Consider the following 22,396-nt stretch of genomic DNA (forward strand, 5'->3'; position numbering starts at 1 on the left):
AGTGGCACAATTTATCTCTGGCACACACCATCCATTCTTTCATTCCCTCTTTAGGGGTAGAAGTACATGCGCAAGATAACGTATTGTTTTCTTCATGGTTTGCTTGTTTATTTGTTTTTGTCTGGGAACACTCGCCAAGTTAGTATTTTATAAAGTTGAAGCTTAATGATTTCTGTCTTTTAAAGTTAACAAACAAAGCAAGAAGCAAAGAAATAAAAATATTCATAGTAAAGAAATAATAAAAAGTCACATAAACAATGCCTCATACCTCTTAGAGTTGTGTTTGTTTTCATTAAGCATTTAGCAACTGTGTTTGGCATTCTTTCCCCATGTGGTAGCCAAGCACATTACTTTACTGTGTGCCAGGTCACAAGAAACTGATTCTTGCCACTGTTTCGGAATTACACAGATTAGACATAGGGTATCTAGCTGTCAACACGCTGGCCTCTGTTCTAACTATGAAACGTGTTTGGGAAGCTGCAGGAGGACATTGCAAAGTGTTGCATCCTTGGAGCATGGAGCAGAGATGCACCCTACTGTCTCGTTGAGTACTGCATTGGTTACTGTTACATCAGCTGCTTGCTAGTTTGGCTTACTGATATTCTGACCACATATGCTTCACTATTAAATAACACTTTAAATAACTGAGAGATTGGTAAAATAACCCAGAGGGATTGATAGACCAGGAGGAAAGGAAGAATTAAGTCCATGTATAAGAATTTTTATTTCTTACCTAGCTTCCAGTCCAGCTTCTCTAGAGGTTATGCAATACAATACAGCTTTAGATCCATCTGTTCCCAGAATCTGTTTTCAATTGAATATTTTAGAAGTTAATCTTTTATAGGGAAGTTTTTCTTTATGTAGCAAGGCCTAGAGGTTTCCTGAACTAAGCCAGAAAATGCAAGAAGTCTGGGCAATTTCTTCCATATGGCTGGCCATTGCTTAGGGCAAATGAATGTGGGTTTTTGCAAGATGTTTCAGACACTTATATTTAGAATAGTTTTTCTTTTCAATCTGGGAAGTTTCCATGCTTAATTAAAGCTTATTCCAAGTTTTTAGAGCTTTGGTTCTCTTGAAGGACATTTGACCAGAGCTTGTCATATATTCACAAGTTTAATATAGCAATGTTTTGATCATGATAGAGGCCAACTACTTCTCTGGAAATTAAAATAAACTTTTGGAAACATACAGAACTAAATATAAGAAATTAAGAAACCAAAATGTTAAGATTATTTTTAAAGGGTTAAAAATCACTATAATCCAGCAGCAAAACATATTGCAGTTTTAAGAATGGTTTTAATAAACCATTGACTTTTAGTGAGATTAACAGCACCAGTTCTGTGTCTGTATAGACTGTTGGAGATGGAGAATGCAAAGAAGCCCCCTCCATTCTCACTGGGTTGTCTCCTGTACTAGGTACTCTAGAAAGGAGAAATGCAATCCAGTAATTTCACTGGTGCATGCTGCTGCATTTCCAATAGCATCTTGGCACCTATGAGGGAGAGCGTAGAATATTAAAACCTCCCTTGGGCAACACAGATTCACCATGAGCCCCTGTGTGACATCCTAAAACTAGAGGTAAATCTACAGTCTCTTACTCTGACAAGGGTCAGTTCATGTCATCACACACTCAGAATTTAAATGTGGGCTTCAGTGAAGCTAACAGAAGATATATATATGCATATATTTATACATACGTATATTTATAAACTTGGGGTCAAAATATCATTTCTCTGGGTAGCACCAGATTTGCATTGCTTCAAAATCCTGGACAATCCATCCATCAAAATATATCTGTTCCTGGAAGGATTTACCTTGAAAGACTGGTTGTTGAGCAGATGCCTTGCAGTTATTTTCTTAAGGAAAGTCATGACCTTCCCATGGTACCCACTTCAAAAGTGTTCTGAGCTCTGTTGCTAACTCATGAGGTAGAGTTGCAGGTGCCCAACATGCAGGTTGCAGCACCTGCAGTGCCTCCAGAACTTCACTGAGCAACACTAGCTGAAAAGCAAGCCAAGATAGCTAAACATCTGTCATCCCAAGATACTGCTCTGCAATCACAGATGTAGACAACTTGGTCTGAGTCCAAGGAACTTTTGTTGTCAAAATAACCTTGGAAATTCCTGACAGCAAGGAAATCTGTTGGTGAGCAGAGATGAACTAGGCTCATCAGATAGTTCTCTGTTATGGTCTTTAGATATTTATTGTGTCTATAATAGAGGTGACAATATCTTTTTTCACCTCCCACAAACTGCAGCATAAGACTTAAAGAAATCATTGTTTTTGTGTACCAGACTTGGCTGCAAAATCTCATCCCAGTATTGCCAGCTTATTCCTATTTATCTCATGTGCTAAAGACACCTGATGTGGCAGTAACTGGCAAATAATTTTGAATTTTGTATAGGGAGTTATTTTTTCCCTTTTTTGACCTTTCAAACCACTAAAGTCGACTTGAAGGGAGAATAATTAATTAATTAATTAAAAAATAAGTGTTTTTTTTTTTTTTTTTTAATAGTAAAGCAAAATTTCACTTTTTCAAAAGGTGCTTTTCAAACCTAATTTTTGACTCAATTATTCCAAAGTTGGATGTAAATGTGCAAATAGTTTCAAAAGCCATTGTCTGATCACCAAGGAGTAAGATAAAAGCTAAGCCCAACTTGGGTTAATTAAACTTCTAGCTTGCTTTCTGAGATCCTCTTGCCTTAGTTAAAAGTCTGTGTTTCCTCAAAAAAGTCTCAATAATTTTGTAGATATGATTTCTGAAAAATCAGGATCTCTTACAGTGAAATGTTACCGTCAACGTGAACTGTTTTCCTTAAAGAGCTTTGAGAATAGTCCTTGAGTTCTTACGCAAACAAACACATCAAAATATTATGCCTTTTGCTATTATATTATAAAAATGTGACCTTCTTTTCTTCTGGTTCATTGCAGCTTTCTTGTTTCATGCATGTATTTCAGATTTTGATTCCTCGGTATTAAATCAGATGTGTTATTACTGCGCAGTGAGATGTGTCGATAGATATTTGGGATCAAATTTGCATATTCTTACATCTGTTTTCCTGGGTGCTGTATAAATGGTTGAGTAACGTGGTGCCCAGAACATCACACAACTAGAGATGAACTGAACCTTTCATCTTTAAGTGTAATGCTGCTCTGTCAGGTGTATTGGAACAAATCATTTTAATCTGTGTGCTTATGACATTTGTGTTTCAAAGCAGAGTTTCAAACGTTATGGTATTCTTAATTCAAGCATATCTGTACCTAATGGTATCATCTTCAGAAATCACTTCTTGCAAATAAGCTCCCTTAAAATGTTACGTCTGTCTTATTTGCTGCAAGTAGTTACATAGTTCCACCATTTAACAAAGACATCTCTTCTTATCTGACTATCTGTTTTTTAAATATTTTGCGAAAAAGAGACATAAACATCTGCAAGTCATATGCAATACCCTGATATTTACCTCCGTTTTAAATACAGTGTCTCTTTATGAGCACAGGAAAGTTATTCTTGTGGTATTCCATTTAAAAAAAATATATAATAATTTGAAAAATTGAGAAGCTGCTGCTTTGCCAGGCACTGTATTATCCCCTGAAGAGAGAACAGATTGGAAATTTAAATAAATGGATGGCAGTTACAGTAGAGTGAACTAACTGGGGATGCATCTTGTGCAAGATTCAGGTAACATCAGGCCTGACAATCTCAACCCTTGAACATCGTTTGAAATATAAACAACATTTAATTGCTTGGGAAATAGGATATTTCACTGAGAAGAAAACTGCGCTGTTGTCGGTCTTGCTCTGCACTTGAGAGCCAGATTTGGGGAGTGCTGCAGACACAGCACAGTTATCCAGAGAGGCAGGTCTCACACTGATGGGATAGAGCTCAGCACCAGTCTGTGTCGAAGGGGGAGGCAAAGCTGAGATCCTCCTAACAACTCTAATGTGTTCCAGGTTTAATTGTCGCTGAAAGACTCCAGACCTTTTTTTAGCACAGTCTTTTTTTATTAGTAGTATATCAAGGCACAGACCTACAATAGACATGCTTTGAGGCTTTAGCATCAAATCTGTTCGCTCACCCTCCCTGTTCCTTAAGATTATCATCTTCTCCTTCCTTCTTCCATATGCTGCTGACATCTGCTGTGGCACTATACATCTGGCTCAGAGTGCATCAGTCAGGGGCTACGAGCAGGCACATTGCAAGGGTGGTTTTGTCTCCTGGCAAAAGAGCGGAAGGTGGGTTCTGCTATCAGTGGCCTGATAACCCACTTCACTTGATACCTCATTCTGTAAACCTGCAAGAAATACATTTGCTGTTAAGTGTGTTACCAAAAGTGCCCTCCCTCACCTAATCTGTATTATATCAATGCAAATTTTAAGGTTTTATTATAAACCCACTTGATTAAATGTGCAGCACTGCAAAACGACTCGAGTTAATTACTATGAACTGGGAAATTGCAGCTCACTGATCTGAAAGTTTGTGGTGTGATTTTTGAGAAATAGGGAGGAAACTCAGTACCTTCATAATTACTTTTTATTGGCAATAATGGCATCAGCAGGATAAGATAATGGATTTCTCTGTCTCACACAAAACACCTACCCCTAGAAGAATCTTGCATGACTGAATTTGGAAGGAGTTTGGTGATACAGGGAGGAGAGATTTCCTTTTAAGATATCTTTTAATAAACATACATATATATATGTATAATCTAGTTTCACTTACTCATTTATTACATAACTGCAAAAGTTTCTCTAGAGTAGCATATAGTTAAGAAAGAGTAAGGTGGATGATTAATCTTTCTTTAAAGTAACTCTTTGGCAGTAAGAATATTTATTCCCAGATTCTCACTTATTATGCAGTACCATTGGGTTAAAATTGCTATTAATCCCCAAAGCACCAGACTGATGTGTGTGGTGTGTGGCACAGTTATATAAAGTATTTGAGCAGGGAAAAAAGAAGGTGAGGGTAGCAGACTGAAGAGTTGTGTTTCTAGGTCAGTGCCAGACACTCTGTGCAGGAGAAGCTCTTAAGCCAAGAGAAAAATAGGTCATCATTGTGGCACCAAGAGTAGCGTGTGCTGGAAAGCAAATTGTTCCTGATGCTCAGGGGAACTGGGTTGAACTTGCTGATGAGTGATGTTACTGCACCTTTTCTCTGACCCGATTCACCCACATCAGTCACGCACTGGGGTTTGTCATTTTTTGTTTTGAATTCAGTGCTTGCAGCTTAGAAATCTTAGTTACAGTCTAACAAATTATCAGATCAGAAGTCAGATTAACAGTAACCTTGCTCAAACATCCTCACTGCTGCAGTTATATGGAGTGAAGCATTCTGCAACCTGAGTTGGCTTCTGCCCCTTTCCTGTGATAATTGGGCTCAGTTTGACAAACTGGCTGTGGGATGTGATCAGATGGGCAGCTGCAGGCAGACCTGAGGGTGTGTAACCGCCAGCAAGTGGACGGTGCTGAGCTGGTGGGCATGAGGCAGGGGACACATCTTCCTGTGGTACAGCTACAGCTGGCAGAGGACAAGCTGTCAGTCAGAGGCAGATGGATGGGATGCAGCCCATGGCTCTTGTCCCCTCTCAATGTACCCTGTGGCACAGACATTCTCAGATGCAGTGATACCTTCAAGAGTTGTTTGTTAACTGGATTTCTTCTGGTCCAGGCAGAGCTTAAAGGCATACCTAGCTCTTCCTATTTCACAGAAGGGCCAGAGAAAAATGAGATCATTAATGCAAACTAAAGCATATGCAATGAGCATATGCTCTCTAGGTGCAGGCATTAAGATAACGAACAACAGCTCTGTCCTTAAACATCTCCTTGCAAGCCTAAGAGACTGCATTAGGGGAGCAAGATTAGGATCAAGAGATAGCATGTGCTGACTTTGGACAACAGCATGTCCAATAGGACAACACAGAATAGCTATAATTTAGACAGGCTCCCAGGGTTGTGTGAATTATCTCAGATATTTTTCAAGTGTTTGAAAAAGCCTAGCTTTGGGAAGATACTGACAAAGCTAAAAGCAGCTGTAGTTGCAATGTATGATCTTGCCCTGGCTGAAAGTCCAGCATACAATGTCATTCTTGAAATACAGAAATATAAAGTTGGCTATATTTGGAATATATATACAAATATAAAAATGATAATAATAAGAGTGTTTGAATACCTGGCTTTAGAGTGATGGATTAATCTATCTTCTTTGTAATAGCTGGGGCCTTAGAAACCATCACCCCAGTTGTGAAAGCACCTTATGAAGGTGTTTAACATTGAGAAACAAATAGTCACAAAATTTTAGATTCCTCTGAGCTGAATTCTGCTAGGTGTTACACCAGGGAAACTTCATAAACTGAGAATAAAATCTTTGTTTCCAATGCTTTTTCCCAGTTTGACATTTGCTAGTCATTCTTGTCATAGCTTTTTCTATTAAGAAGTTAGTGCCTGTTGGGGTTGCTTGGAGGTCGTCAAATTATACGCAGAAAAATGCAAAACATTTGTCAACAATTGTTCCCTTTTTTCATAGAAATATCCCTAATGACAGTTTCCCAGACAGCTGTAAGGATGCATTTTCTTTTCTTTATATTTCATTTCATCTAAGTTGTGAGCTAGGATTTGAGTTCCAAATATCTTCTGTTCATATAAGAAGTATCGTACCTCTAGAGGCACTGAGTCTGGCAGCACCTGGAAATCTCCAGCAACAGACACCCAACAATAGGTGGGTATATGAAAAAGTCACAGTGTGCATCACAGCTTGCTGTGTAACTTGAAAACCCAACACATGTACACAAAAGCTGAGTGGGTGTTCTGCAACTGGTGTACTTGTGTAATAGCTGGGATTCCTCAGACCAAATGCTGATGTCTCTTGCAGAGATGTCAATATGAGCAGGGTACCTCAGGCTTCCTTTACAACCGGTTGAGGGAAGCAGGCACTTCTGAGGCATGTTTTGCCTCACCTTCAAGTAGACAGCTAAAACAGGACCAACAAAGCATATCAAGGTAGTGTCCAACTCTTTCCATTGACTGTACCAAGAGTCTGGGTGTACAAAGTCAGGTTGACATGAAGGGGGTGAATCCTATCCTACTTACTTAAAAAGTGCTGCAACTTGGAGGAGAGATGATTTCAGTGCAAGAAATAAATTGCTGTGTGCTTATTTTTAAGGAACAATTACATATGAGAGCATTTCTTATATAAAGGAATTTATTTTAAGAGTATGTTTTTAAACAGTGTATATTTATGTGCATCCTACCGCAAGGGAATTATTTTGAACAGAATTAGGAGTTTTGTTTTATTTTTTTAATGAATGGTTGCAATCATAAGATAGTTCATGCTCTGCTTAAATTAGATTCCATCGCTGCATTTCTTCTGCTATTTATCTACTAAATAAAAAATAAATGAACAATCTGGTATAAAAATCTGATTTTCCAAGTGAACCTCTGATTGCTCAGAAAGAGTCCCTGCATTCTGGATGAAGAAAATTAATTCACAGTGAGTTACCTTGTGCCAGTCACTGAGCAGTTGATTTAGGAATAGAAAAATATTTCTATTTTTTCTATTTCTAGAAGGTGAAATAAGGAAATTTTAGAACTGTAGATAAAAGATTTTATTAACTAATGTGCTCCTGTTGTGAATATATTACCCTCTAGCATTTTTTAATGTATCTTCTAATTATGTAATCAATGATGATTCTGATGTTTACCAATGAAACTTTTTTTCCTGCTAGTACAGAGCTATGAATTAACTATAGCAAGCCCACAGTCCTCTGCAGCTCCTTGGCATTATAGTAAGTCGAAAACAAGTTTTCAGCATGTCCTTTTAAATGGGTTGAATCCGTCTGGCAGATGGATGACATGTTTATGTACATCCCTTATACACACCAACTGTGCCTGATAAAAGCAAAACAAAAGAAGGGGTGTTTTCATTTCATGTAGATTCTGAAGCAAAACAACACATAGCTATGTATTGTGGAGAGACTGAAGTGGGAAAAAGGGAAAATGGCTCTGTACAAAGAATTTTCCTGATACATTTCCGTGAAATGTTATTGCCCAGTTCTGCACACTTTTTCTTCACAGGTCATGGTGTATCTCTTCAGAGGTGTTTCTGTGCACCATTTCTCCCAACTTTGAGGTTCATGTCTTGGCCCACATTGAATGGGATAATTTTCTCAAAATGGTGCTTGATAAATTGGTGGGATGATAAATTATGTGGGATGATACAGATGATGATGTCTACAAAGAAAAAGAAGAACATTCAGCTGCAGTTACTCTCTACTCACAGTCTGTTACATCATTGGAGTTAACAGGTTGATGTCATCCTCAGGGTGACCTGACTCTACAGATTGTTGGAAATTGCATGCTAACATTCCCTAAAGCCATTACAGGTTATTCTTATTGACTACTGTAATTATAATAAACATTATGTTCCAGGAGTGAGTTCTTGGCTGTATTGGATTTGTGACATCCAGCTCCCATGTATTTCAGGAGGCTGAAGCTTGGAGAGTGGTTTTGTTTATCAGTGAAGAGGTTTTGCACAAGTTTTGTTTACATGTATTTTTTCTAAGGCCCATATTCAGACAACTTCACTCATCGGAGCCACTTAATGCATACCTGCTTTGTATACATCCGGGGAAGCTAAAATGTGGAGACAAATCCAAGGGGACAATACAGAAAATGAAGATCCCCAACTACCTCTTCCTATTCAGAGACAATTACTTAATGAGTGATGATGATGATAAATCACATGTAATGTAAAGTCACAACAGATACATCATCATACAGAGAAAGGATGTTATGATGCTCTTATTTTGCATTTTTTTCCAGAGATATTGAGTGAATATGCGTTCACAGAGCACAGAGAGCAAATCCCATTGCTATAGCTGAAAGCATGTTTCAGTTACTAAGATGCTAAAGATAAGGCAAAGTAAGATCTACTCCTCACAGGCTGTGGGCACAAAGCATGGCACTTTTCCTCTCTGCACTTTAAGCTCTTCACCTCTTAGGGAAGTGATTACTGATTGGGAATAAGAGCCCAAATCATCACTTGAGTATTAGTATTTCTTTATTCTTTGCACATGGAGTGCAGAGTCTTAGAAACGATGTCCACATTTTTGTATTCTCCAGCACAGTTGGTTAGTTTTAATATTTTCCAATTTTTGTTTTAAATGTCTTTTGGCTACAACTATACTACCTCTCTATACCTTAATGACATACCTTCTACAGAAAGTTGTACCTATCATCTAAAATATATGATGAAATCTAAGCAGCAAGGACCAGATAAACTGTTTAAAATGATTTGTTGGGAAATTGAAGTTTTATAGAATAAAAACCTGAAAAAAAAAAAAAAGAGAGATAGAATTGCATAAAAAAATGGTTCCACTGGAAGACACTGTTGTACTAACGTTTTCTTGCAGTTTGCTCTAAATGGGACTTAAAAAGGAATGTGTCCTCTTAATCCTGATGAAGCCAGAAGTGCAATGGATGCTGTGTTAAGAGTCTTCTGAGGAAGCAGAGAGCACTGTAAGAGGAAATAAGATTACCTGGGGAAGAAGTATACAAAATTTAGCCACCAGGTTTTGTTAATCTTTCTGCAGAGAAATATAACTTCAGTTACGTGAATGCTAATCAAAAAGCGGTAATCCAGGTATTTGCCTGAATTCATTTGGACTCCTTTAAGAAAAATGTTGAAAATAAAGCACAGACAAATTGAAAACACAAAATAAATACAGACACATCATCTGTTCAAAGCAGTTCCTTGTAATTAATCAGTGCTTCAAGCAGAAGTTGTTCAGCCTAGTCATTGTTCATTAATTAAGAATGTGATGGTAGTGAAATCTGTTGACAAAAGTAGGGCTGAGTCCAAGCTCCAAGACTGAGCTTTTGGCCAAAAAGATTAACAAGGATAAATTTCATTTCTTTGGTGATTCTTGTAACATAAAGTTCTCCTCACTCCTCTCTAAGGTCATTTCATATTGCTGAACAGCTTAAGGGAGCTGTTGCAAAAGAGAGGAGTCAGCCCATGGATGTATGTGGGCTGCTTTTTATTGTGAGAAAGCTATTAGAATAAGCAGAAGGCAAGTCTTGAAGGAAGATTTATGAAGCTTCACATGGTAGCATTGGCTTCCTACATCTGATAGAACAAAGGACCCCAAAATTGCCCCAAGTGATATACTGTGAGCATGATTTACAGTGATTTTAATGTGACACAGAGCAGAAAATCTGTTCTTGACAGGATATTTATGTCTGCAATTTAAAACCCAATGTTTTGATTGTTCTAGATGATAGCAAGTTTTCGGAGGCCATCACAGTGCTGCTTACCTGGATTGAGCGAGGCGAGGTGAATCGTCGTTCTGCAAACCAGTTTTATTCGATGGTACAGTCCGCAAACAGCCACGTTCGCCGGCTCATGAATGAAAAGGCAGCTCATGAGCAAGAGATGGAGCAAGCCAAGGAGAGTTTTAAAAATGCCTTAACAGGGATCTTGACACAATGTAAGTAACTCCTTTTTGTCCAGTGGTGTTGTAGTGATGGTGGTGGTGGTGGTAGTGGTTTTTTTTTATCATTTTATTTGTTTATTTGGGGGTAAGTAGTTGCAATGCAGTCATATTCTACTTCATGTCCTATTTCATACTCTATGGCAATTGGAGGAACAAGGACCATTCCTAAGAGCTTATTTCTCAAGGTGAGCAAAGTTTCAGTAGTTTTTATTTATTATTATTATTATTATTAGATGAAGACATGCTCTATGCATAATGTCTACAATTACATAGGCGAAACACTTCAGGAACGAACCAGACAGAAGCCTCCCTGCTCTGAAAAAAGATCATGCTTTTGTGGAGAGAAGTGATTTTTAACCTTTGAGTTACAGCTCAGGCCAATTACAGAATAGAGGACAATTAGGTTATATTTTTAACCTGGGTTTAGGCAAAGGCAGTAGGATTCAAAAACTTAGGGATATATTCACAGCATACCAGGCCACCCCCACAGTCGGAGAATATGCTGTACCACTGCTGGCATCAGGACTGCTCAGCTGATGCATTGCCAATATTAATTTGGCAGATAAACTGCCTTAAATATTTAGTGCTGGCAGCTATTTCCTTAGTACAGAAATATAATCAATGAAGTTACCTTAATGGGTTTCCCTCATAAAACAGCAATCATGAAATTTCCCTAGAAGTGTTTTTCAAAGGAAAAAAGAGGAGGAAAGAGGAGGAAAGAGAGAAAGAGGAAGAGGAAGAGGAAGAGGAAGAGGAAGAGGAAGAGGAAGAGGAAGAGAAGAGAGAGAAGAGAAGAGAAGAGAAGAGAAGAGAAGAGAAGAGAAGAGAAGAGAAGAGAAGAGAAGAGAAGAGAAGAGAAGAGAAGAGAATAGAAGAGAAGAGAAGAGAAGAGAAGAGAAGAGAAGAGAAGAGAAGAGAGAGAAGAGGAAGAGAAGAGAAGAGAAGAGAAGAGAAGAGAAGAGAAGAGAAGAGAAGAGAAGAGAAGAGAAGAGAAGAGAAGAGAAGAGAAGAGAAGAGAAGAGAAGAGAAGAGAAGAGAAGAGAAGAGAAGAGAAGAGAAGAGAAGAGAAGAGAAGAGAAGAGAAGAGAAGAGAAGAGAAGAGAAGAGAAGAGAAGGAGAAGAGAAGAGAAGAGAAGAGAAGAGAAGAGGATTTCATTGTTGCTAGTTTTATCATGTCTATGTAATATCTTTGGGCCCATTTACTTCATCTAACCCCCAAATTGTGAAATAATGTCATGCTCAAGCAAGAAGCTTTATGATATTCAGAAACATGGAGCATGGAACTAGCTTTAATATGCAAGTTAAAAACAAAAACGGACAATTTAACAGATGGTGGGCAATGCAGTTGTTGCATTGCAATTTCTGAATCACACCCCTAATCTTTACATAAAATCTTGAACCCTAAAGGCTCTTCTGCACTATTTTTCTGGCCCAGAAGTGCCTGAAAGCTTCCTGCATAGTTGATGGAGAGCTCAGCACCTCAGAATACCAGTTCAGCCCTAGGAAAACTGTCCTTCTAATTTAAGAGTTTAGACACCTGAACCTAGTAAGAAAGAATAGTAAGTACATTTCTTACTATTAATTAGTAAGAAAGAATCTGGGCCATGAGCATTTGGTTTCTGAGGACATATGTTCAGTGAGTAAATTTTAAAAGTCAGCTAATTCCCCTGGTAATTTGCTAGGCAATGTCATCTCCTGTCTCAGCAACTAGAAAACAGTGTGAGGAGCAGAGACATGGGCACCACACATGCTGTTCAATTTTTGTATGCAACAGCCATCCCCAGTATTCAGAAATACCTTCTTCAGCTGCATTAAAAAAAAAAAAAAAAAAAAAAAAAATCCCCCATTGTCAGCAGGCTGAACTTTAGTTAAATCTGTCTAAATTAGCCCGTTTGTCACCAACTGTTGTGGAACATCTGTCACTTGGAAATAGAGATCCCTGTAGTTTCAGGTGGAAACTTGCAGTTTGGCTATCTGGTTTGTTCCTGTAATGTGCTGAATGTTGAACTTACAGAAACGACAATAGGTCTGGCTTCAAAACATGAGTCTCAGAGTGATAAAGTCACAGCAATGGCCTGGAAGAAGAGAGTTTCTGGCACGTCTGGCCATTGAGGACAAGGTCAGCAAAAACACAGGCTCAGGGAAAGGTGTTACACGCTGTGGATTTTATAAGAACAAATTTTATGAGCTTTGCAGCTGCTCCACATTGGTTATTTTATAAACATCATAAACATTGGCCATTATTAGCATTAATGTCTTATTAAAATTCTCTGCAAACTTGCTATGAACAGATGGATGATGTTTTGCTTTACACGTGTATATGCCTAAGATTACTAAACGTGGAGAATGTGAAATAAGCTTCCTCTTTTCAAGAATTTTCTTCTATTTGAGTTGATCCAAAGAATGTTTTATGCCTCCTCTTCCATTGTTTTCTCACAACCCTATTTAATGAACTACAATATGTCAATTTATGAAAAAGAATCTGAAAATACTAGGTGTCCAAAATAGGAATGTGGTCTATTAAATACTGCAAAGTGACAAAAAGCACTTCTGCTGTTCTGCAGTAAGGATCCAAAAGTCCAGTGTAATGCTGCAGCTCTGTGGCCATTTGACATATATATTAAAATATTTTTAAAATACTATATATTGCTCCTCTGTTGTGACCTGTGTCAGATGTCCAAGTCTGAGCTGACCACTCTGCCTTCTTTGCAGTGAGCAGAGAAAAATAAGCATTTCCAGAGGAAAAGTCATCAGACCCACCTTGTAGTGCTCTTCCAGCAAGATGAATCTTCCCTTGGAGATGCTGCTTTGTTTTTACTCTGCTGCCCATAGAGGACTCTTAGAAGACCTAGCTCAGAACCAGATGTCCAACTTTCACATGCATAGTCTGGGGTCAATTAATCCCACTTACTGTGTGCAATCTTAACATAGAAGAACATTGCATAAGGGAAGAACTTGGAGTTAGGTAAAAATGCCAGTGTTGTAGCAGTGAGTAGTATGGGGAGTGAAGAAGAAATAAGTTAAGCAAATGGGCTTGAAGTGCACTCACCTGGAACACATATGCCGTCTATGTGGGTCTCAGTATAAAATGCTTTTTTATTAATGAGGATTAGTGTGGCCAGAACATTTCAGCTTATTGGCCCAGACACTAAAGAAGTACAGGTATTGAAATTCCTGCTACCTATTTCTGCCTTCAGGTATTTAGAAGATTACCAAGCGGATTACCCCTAAAAAATCGGGTCAAGTGTTCAGGACGTGAATTAATTACCTAACCAAGATACTTGTGCCAGGATAATCAGCAAAATAAAGTTTAATACTGCTGTCATACCACCAACTTACAGCCCCTGATTTAAGTTCTACAGGGATTCTTAGTCTCATTATGGTGTTTCTTCAGTTATTTAAAGGATAACAAGAGAAAAATAACCATTTTCTTCTTTGTATTAAGTTAGTTAGTTTTCCTAGATTTGAATCTATGGTTAAAATATGGATTGTTCCGTCTTTGTGGTTTGATTTCTAAATTTTTCCACTTTACTTGCATTGCACCGTTACATGTGACACTGCTCCTTGCCTTTCCATGCATCTCCTTTTAATTTCCTCCCAAACCACCTTTTCAGCCTTAGGCTTATACATGTTGATCCTCATGTTTAAAAAAAAATGAACGCCCTAGAGACATCTGTGTTGGGTTGTTTTTTAGACTACAGCAAAGCTGCAATTCTTTCCTTTGACTTTCTCATCCATACACCGTAAATTTCATCTGCTTCTTATTGAAGTTTCAAACTATTTTGTGCAGTGTCCCTAGATGTTTTCAAAAGTACCTATAGGTGAATGAAGAGCTAAAATCCCATATTCAAACGTAAACTTTTTATCTCAAGGGCCAGAGTTACAGTGGGATGGAAGTACCACCAAACACAGACACACAGTATGATTAACAGAAGTGCCCCATAATTGGGTACTAAGCATTTATTACACTCGGTCTTTTTTGTCAACCTTACTAATGGATGAATATTGAAGGGGCTTAGACATCAAGTTCATATCAGGGGCTATGAAACAGTCTCTCACATGCTATGGGGAACAGTGGGAGTGTGTTTTTTGTCTAAGAACATTGTGGACAGATTACTTCCTTGTCACATGGTAGTTTTCACTATAATTCTGTCCATGGCCTTCAGCAAATTTCAGTGCCTAATGCTTGGAACGATCATTTGGGCAAATATGTTTAAACACCCTGAGTGCTAGGGAAGGAACTGAAGCTAAACCTCTCTCTTTCCAAGAGTGTGCTAAATGGTGTGGTCAGATGCTCTGAAAGGAAGTGTTTATCACCATAGGGTGAAGGTGTTCAGGCACCTCATCCAGAACAATCCTAGCTGGAGGAAGGTGTCTCCCTGTTTCCTGTTATATGGCAAAATGAGAACGTCTATGGCACATCTCCATCCAAGGGATGTGCATAGTCTATCAGCTAGTCACAACAGTGACCTTATATGCCCTCCCAAGTGTGAAGCCCTTCCCCTGTACATTGTAGAAAGCCTGAGCTTTAACCCACCACAGTTAATTACAGATAATCACTAGGGACTTATAACCTGTATAAAAATCCTGAAAGTGTGGATAGACACAGGTTCATCCTATAGGGCAAGCTGTAGTAGAAACCTGCAGTCATTTATTCTACTGTAACTAATAGCAGAAGTGTCCTTACCTAATGGTGGACATGAGGTTACTCAACAGGGAAGCCACTTCCCAGCAACCTTGAGCTGGGAATGCACTCTGTGCATTGATTGGCATTAAGGAGAAGAGATATGCTGCAGGTTCTCACCCTACTTGACAAGCAGTAGTTAGTTCATTGGCTCTCAGTAAGCAATTCTTAAAACTAGGATGTAGACCTCTAAATCACTTACACCTATCTAAAAATGGTCATCCTAAATTTTATTCACAATGGCTAACCTTACTGCTGGCATTAGGCAAGCCAGTGGCAATCCAAGGTAGCAATTCCCAGTACTCAAACTGGGCCAGCAGTCCATCCTGATATTTCCAGGGGACCTCATGGACAAGCTACACTTTTTTTTTTTTTTTTTTTCAGCTACTAAATATCATGCCATCACAATAAGCAGTAAAAGCAGAGCTGTTAAAAAGTTTAGTACATTTTCTAAGTGACAGGATGCAATCTTCACTAGAACTTACAGGGTATTTGTACTGAAAATAGATTTTGCCACTAGCTGAAACCAAAATGTCAGTATCTTTTTCTTGGTACAGCTCTAATTCTGATCAGGGATTAAAACCTTGTAGTTTGGGGAAGCTTATGTAGTCTTAAAATGTGAGAATTCATATCTGTGGTTAAAAATGACATTATTAATTCTTTTTTAAAAAATAAAAGACACAGCATCTAAATGATTCCCTACCTTTTCCTGGACAGCAATCTGGCTTCTGAGAAGAAAAAACACAGCAATTTTCATTATGTCACCGGTGCACCTTTGTCACAAAAGCCATGGTGATGGCAAAAGAAAACAAACAAACAAAAAAACAAACCAAAACAAAACAAAAAAACACGTGTGTGAATGGTATCCCAGCTTTTCAAGGAGTTTTGATCAGAGTGATATTCTGTGGTTCTCTGAATCTGCTCCTGTGTAGGTGTACTCCTGCACTGGTAGGGTGAAGAAGGATGTAGGAAGGCATCCAAGGTAACTGGAGTATAGGCAACAAGTAAGTAAGCAAGTACACAGCATCATCAACAAGTTCATGACAACAATATGTGCCATTGTCTACTTTTATTTTTTTGAAAATGATCTTAAGATCTGAACTGTGTAGTCCAAATTCATTCTTCTTGTAGATCTTCTTTCCATCTTGCTACTGAGAAAGAATAATTTTCGCTCCACAGTTCAATATATAGGGTGCCTGTCACTTCTTTCTGATGCTAGCAAGCTTGTTTGCTTTCTTGTGTTCTTGGATTTTATCTAAAATGTACCTGGAAGAGAGATATACATCTTTCAAGAAGTCCTGGAACCAAAGAACTTCAAACTGGGAAATTATGCAATTCATCAACTTAACTCGTTGCTAAGCATCCTTAGTAGTTTTATTCATGATACAGGATCTGAGGCTAAATACACTTTTGAGTTTACTCAGTATGGCTATTCATAAAGAAGAATCAAAGCTCTGGGGAGAAAACTGTTTTTCCCCCCTTGGAAAAGTCAGGATTGTCTCCTCAAGTTTCCCCTCTCTCCCTGATGAAGGACCTTAGTGGCAAATTGCTGTTTTCTGACCTTTTGTCAAATGGCAGAGATGTATCCAACACATTTCCCTCTCTTCTTGGTCCCCCCATAACTGAAGAGAAATAATTCTGAAGGGAAATACATTCTAAACAGACTGAATAAAATTATCCTTTCTTCTGGATTGTTCATTTTCATTCTCTGATCTCTCCCAGATATGATTTAATCTGCTTTAACATTATCAGTGCTTTCACAGACAGAATCTGATTTTAAAACACACCAAAAAAAAAAAAAAAAGGAATAAAAATGTTAAAAAAATCTTTTTATCCTTTTTGAGCTGTCTTCAAAAATGGACTGGAATAAGTTTTGTTTTTCTTGTTATAGGTTTACTTCAAAAGTTCCTCTATTACTTTAAAAGAGGTAGGGTTTTCATTGATATGTTGGTGATTGTTAAAATCACCATCTTACTAGATTTTCCTTAAATACCATACTGATGTCTTTTTTCCCAATAATCCTTCAACTTTTTAGCATATCCTCATAGCCCTGTAAATGCAGCTGGCTTCATTACTAGGGTGCTAGTTAAAGTTCTCTTAGCGGTCAGACTTTTTATATGCATTCATGCTTTCTGAGTATTCTTTCAATTGCTTTGCATTAATAACAACTTTTAAAAGGATTTTCCTGCTCTTTAGTTGTCCGGTCTTACAGTCTTTCTTTCTTTTGCCAGAGACTAATTCAAAAATAGGAGCTTACTTTATGTGCAATTTTTAGGTCATCATTAAGCTCTTTGTGATAGAGATTGAGTCATATAATGTGTTTTTACAGTGCAGCCCAGATCTCAGTTGGTGTCATAGAGCACCACTATAATACAAACAAAAACATTAATCATTCATGTCATTAGTTGCCACTATTGCTTTCTACCTTGATGTATTTCTAAAAAACAAAAACAACAAAAAAATAACATCCACAATCCATCCAGTCCCTTTTGATTAGCTCATTTAATAGGCATGCTGTTTGCTTGCTTCTATACTGATAATTTGTCCAGTAAAGCTCAGCTGGGTATCTCTATTCTTCTTTACTTGTCCTCCCATTTCCCATCTCATGTACACATGTTCTGAAAAGCATATCTATCCCGGATGCATCTGCTGTGGCAGAGAATAGAGATGAAAGACTCCATTTCTATTTTGTTTCGCATTCTTATAATTCCTCCCTGTTTTCTGGCAGTATAAGCCTTTGTGGTTGCAACCTGTAGTGTTTCAGATAGCTTCTTCCTTTGTACTTCATATTCTTTGGATTGCTTTGTTCCTCCCATTGTCTGTAGCTTTCACTCCACCTGAAGTCAATAGGAATCTTGGTATTGATTTAAGTGTGGCCAGAATTTCAGCAGAAGCTCTTGTCCTGTTATTTTTAAGACTTTTCTTTTTCTTTATGTAGGCCATTAAATATACATAGTGCTTTACAGCAGAATAAAAGAACTCTCTCCCAAGAGATTTCTGTCTAAGACCCCATTTTCACAATTCATCCCACTCACATGAATCCTGCAGGATCTCCTAGGTTATGTAGCAAGGTTCAAAGAAAAGAGGCATGTGCTTGAATCACATGGAAATCTGTGCTTGTGCTTAAGCAGCCTTGCTGAGCAGGGATAGAATGAAGGGTTTGATGAGAGGTGAACTGTAAAAGTCATGTGGAAATGAATGTTAAGAGATAAGAATGAGGCATTGGAGAAAGGATGGAAAGATGGAGGTTTCACCCAAGAGGTTTTCTGAATTGCCACAGACACATGTAAAACTGTTCAGGCTGTTTCTAAGTGAATGAATAAACCTTGTAAATATGAATATGAATAACCTTATGCAACTATGGTTGGTTGTAATGTTTACTCCATTCAGTAAGCACGACTCTTGCTTCATGTCAAATCATTGGATTTATCCCAAATGGTGTAGTTCATGGTGATGACGGAGATGTTATGGGGGCAGAAAAAGATGGGAGTCTGGGAAAGGTATAGAATAAGTGGGAGGGGAAGATGAAGTCATGCAACAAGAGGCATCAAAAATCCTTAAGAAGAAAGGAGGCAACAAACAAAAAGATAAGGGGACAATTCATGGTGGGCCGGGAAACATAAGGTATGGCAACAAATGAAGAAGTAAATGTTCCCACACAAACATGTGTGAGACAATTTTTTTTCTTTTTCTGTTTTGCTTGCTTTCTTCAGCAAAAGAAAACATATACGTCTAAAACAGTTATAGCCCTCCTGATCTCCACAGAACGTCCTAAGCTGCAAGATCCCTGACCAATTATCACTTAGAGAGAGTCACCTCACTTAGTGGGACCTGCCAGAGCTCAGTCATCTCAGTTCTTCACCAGTTTCAGTTCTTCATCTCAGGGTTCCCTTGTTTGTTTGTTTGCTTTGTGTTTTTTTGTTGTTGTTTTGTGTTTTGTTGTTGTTGTTGTTTGTTTGTTTTTTGTCATTGTTTTGCTTTTTTGATTTGTTTGTTTTGTTTTGTTTTGTTTTGTTTTGGGTTTCTTTCTTTTTTTTTCTTTTCCTCTTTTTTTTTTCATGGGTGTACCAAAATAGTCGTTCCTACTCTTGCTATTTTTAAAACTGAGAACCAAAATAATGGTTCACCAAACAGTAAATAATAATAAGAACAGCAAATTAAATACAGTGCACTGGAGATGGCTTAGAATCTCATCAAATTGGCAAAGAAAGAGAAAATTACATTCATTTAATCATCCTCTGAGTTAGTGAGCTTTTTTGTTGTTGTTTTTGGTCTTGTCAGTGGTGGTGGTGTTTTGGTTTGCTTTTGTGGTTTTTTTTTTTTTTTGCTTTTATTTTCTGGATGTCAAGACAAGGTCCATAAGATGTTATGTAATATAAGAAGGTGGCATTAAAAGAGCAGGTACAGTACATTTGTACCTGCCCTACTGGGTTGCGCTGCCCTGATGTCAGGTTCTTGTTTTTGAGAAATGACATGGAGGTGAAGTGGTCTTGTTGAGTCCAAGTGATTTATCACATGGCACAGTGCCAGCACTTGCTGTTACACCAAGCTGTCAGTTTCTTTGTTGTAAATTAAACCACGTTTCACAACCTAAAAGATTTTCAAAGCTTATTTTGTAGACAGATTTTCTAGCAATACCTTGCAGGGCAAAATGTGCTATATTTAATCAGTGTGTATTTTTATTTCCAAGTATAACAAGGTATATTCTCCCATTTCTGTAACCATTAATTGTTGATATTCATACCTCAGGCAAGTAGCAGTGCAATTTCTATTATAAATCCTGCAAATGGGGAGTTTTCAGTATCCCTATAATGCCCCTTCTTTCACTTTTCTTCACTGTTTCTTAACTGAAAAAAAAAAGAAAGGAAAAGAACAGCTGCTAACAGTGAGGTTGGATCTTATTACAAGGCAAAGAATTATCACTTGTGCTGTGGAACAAGCATTTGGGGGATTGTCCTTCATCTAAGTGAGAAAATCTGCTTATTATATTATGAAAAGTGATTTCTTCCTGCATCACTCCAGTGTAGACCACTGATGCCCACTCAGCCTCTTAATAACCCCCAACAGCATATTGACTAGTACTAGTCTGAGTCAGATGGATGAGCAAAGGGAATGGAGACAGCAAAATACACAGTGCATTTTATTTGATCTAATTATTGTTAGGTGTGATCATGTGTAGGCTAAAGCTAAATAGGTAGATATACATAATGTTATGTACTTACAACTCGTAGTACTCACATATTCTTAGAGCCTTTTAAACAATGAGGTATATCAGCAGAGAGGAGCTTTGACAGCTTTTTGTGTGAGAAGCACAGCAATGTTCAGGTAGCAAATAGGAGAGCCACATCCATGAAGCTAAAAAAAAAGAACAGGACATGGGACGCTGTCATCAACCCAGGTAACCTCCTCCTGGTCTTCAACACTCTAGACCTAATGAAAGAGAAGTCTAGAAACAATATAGTAATTCAGAAGGAGAAAACTTAGACTGTTTCTTATTCTTTCTAGTGTTCAGACAGGTGACATTTGGTAGACAGAATACAAAAACATCCTTTTTCTGCTTCTGGTAAGCATTTTCTCGCACAATTTCCGTACAGTTTTGGGTTTTGTGCTGGCAAAGTAGTTTCCCTAAAAGTATCTCTTTGTGGAAAAGAGGGTTTTCTGCTCTGAGGACACTCAGCACATTGTGCCAGTTAGCCTCAGTGAATGAGAACAGTCCCTGAGTGGTTTTTATCTTTCGTACAGATGTTGGCAGTAGTGCAAGTAAAGGGATGGCAGCTTTGCAAACTCACTCCCCGCACAGCAGAACAATCTGGGAGGTAAATTACTGGAGGCACCAGTACCTTGGCCTGTCCAGAAAGGTAGAAATTGGAGATAAAATAGAGAAGCCCTGTGGTTTTCTCCTTTACCGTGCCCTGTCTTAAGGCATGTTTTAAGGAACCTACACCCACACAGACATCAAGGAGACCAAACAATAGCCTGCTATTTTCTTATGGAATTGCAGCCACAATTCACCTTCTTTTTGATGTGCTTTCAACTTTTTCTGCTTTTTTTACTTTTTGTTTTGTTTTGTTCAAAACAAACAAACAAACAAACAATAAAAAAACACAAACAACAACAGAAAAAAAATGGGCTGCCGTTTAATTGTGGAAGATAAGTGATTTTGCATTGCTTTTAAAATCTCTGCCTTCATTATAAAAACCTATAATGGCATTTGCTTAACTATCCAGCTGATGACCATTGGTTCATTTTAATTTAGGCTCCATCCCTTGTACTATCTGCAGTCTTTAACAGGGTGACATTTCCAGCTTTGATGGTTCCCTCCTCTGCCAGTCAGAGGCAGTCATATCTGTTCCTTCCTCTGTGGCATGCAAATTGGTTAGAAGGGAGGGGCTGCAGGCTTTCAGCTGTAAATATGTGGAAAAAAAATATCTTTTGTAAAAGTAAGCAATATCATAACCAAGAGGCTGAGGATTTGGCCCAGAATAATTAAAAATATTTCCTTCATTAATCTGCAATCTATCTACAATTTCTCTTGTTGATGTCATATATCATTTGCCTACATGCATTTTTAGCTTTGGACTTTGTGCTAAGGTCTGTTCAGCATTTTACCAAATGCCTTTCAGGACTGTTGCCAGAAATATGTTGTTTTTTTTTTTCTATCCAAAATTGACCTGGAGACTCTAATTCATTCACTTATAGCATCTAGCCTTGACTACTGTAATTCCTTGGTTTGCTGGGCTTGGAGCCAAATCGATTGGCAGACTCCTACTAATTCAGAATTCAGCAACGAGGCTTCTGACCCAAACCATGCCAACTCTATATCCTCCCTGTGCTGCGAATCTGTATTTGAAAAGCATGTTATACATTTACTATAACAGTTTCCTTTACACTGTAATTTTATGGGTGGGATTTTTCTTTTATCCTGCATGTCAACTGTTGTGCTCATACAGATTTTTTCTGAGCTAAATTGCCATATATTCTACTCTTGCACTTACAGTAATTTAGTGCAAAGCCATTTTCATCCTGTATCCTAAATTGGTGGAATTTTGAGTGAAATTCTATATGAAATCTGATTATTTTATCTGTCAGTGAAGACGTTTTGTTTTTATTTTAACACATTGTATTTCAGTTTCTATTTTGTTTCATTTTTATTGTGGTGTCATAAAGCACTTGGTTGCTGATGTTGCTTATTATTCCATAAAAGAAATTAGAAATTATCGTGCAT

The 22,396-nt window shown here is 37.9% G+C and overlaps 1 protein-coding gene across 1 annotated transcript in view; it reads left to right on the forward strand.

Annotated features, from left to right (window-relative positions):
- Window positions 1-22,396, forward strand: part of ENOX1 (ecto-NOX disulfide-thiol exchanger 1) — a gene marked incomplete at its 3' end in the record, with an annotated part of 139,107 nt that overhangs the window by 43,787 nt on the left and 72,924 nt on the right. The window contains exon 5 of the mRNA XM_084281244.1: window positions 10,269-10,481. Within this exon, the coding sequence (XP_084137370.1) occupies window positions 10,269-10,481 (213 nt within the window). The remainder of the gene's footprint in view (window positions 1-10,268; window positions 10,482-22,396) is intronic.

This window comes from Netta rufina, assembly GCF_964035555.1.
Source record: "Netta rufina genome assembly, chromosome: 1".
NCBI classification, from domain to species: Eukaryota; Metazoa; Chordata; class Aves; order Anseriformes; family Anatidae; genus Netta; species Netta rufina.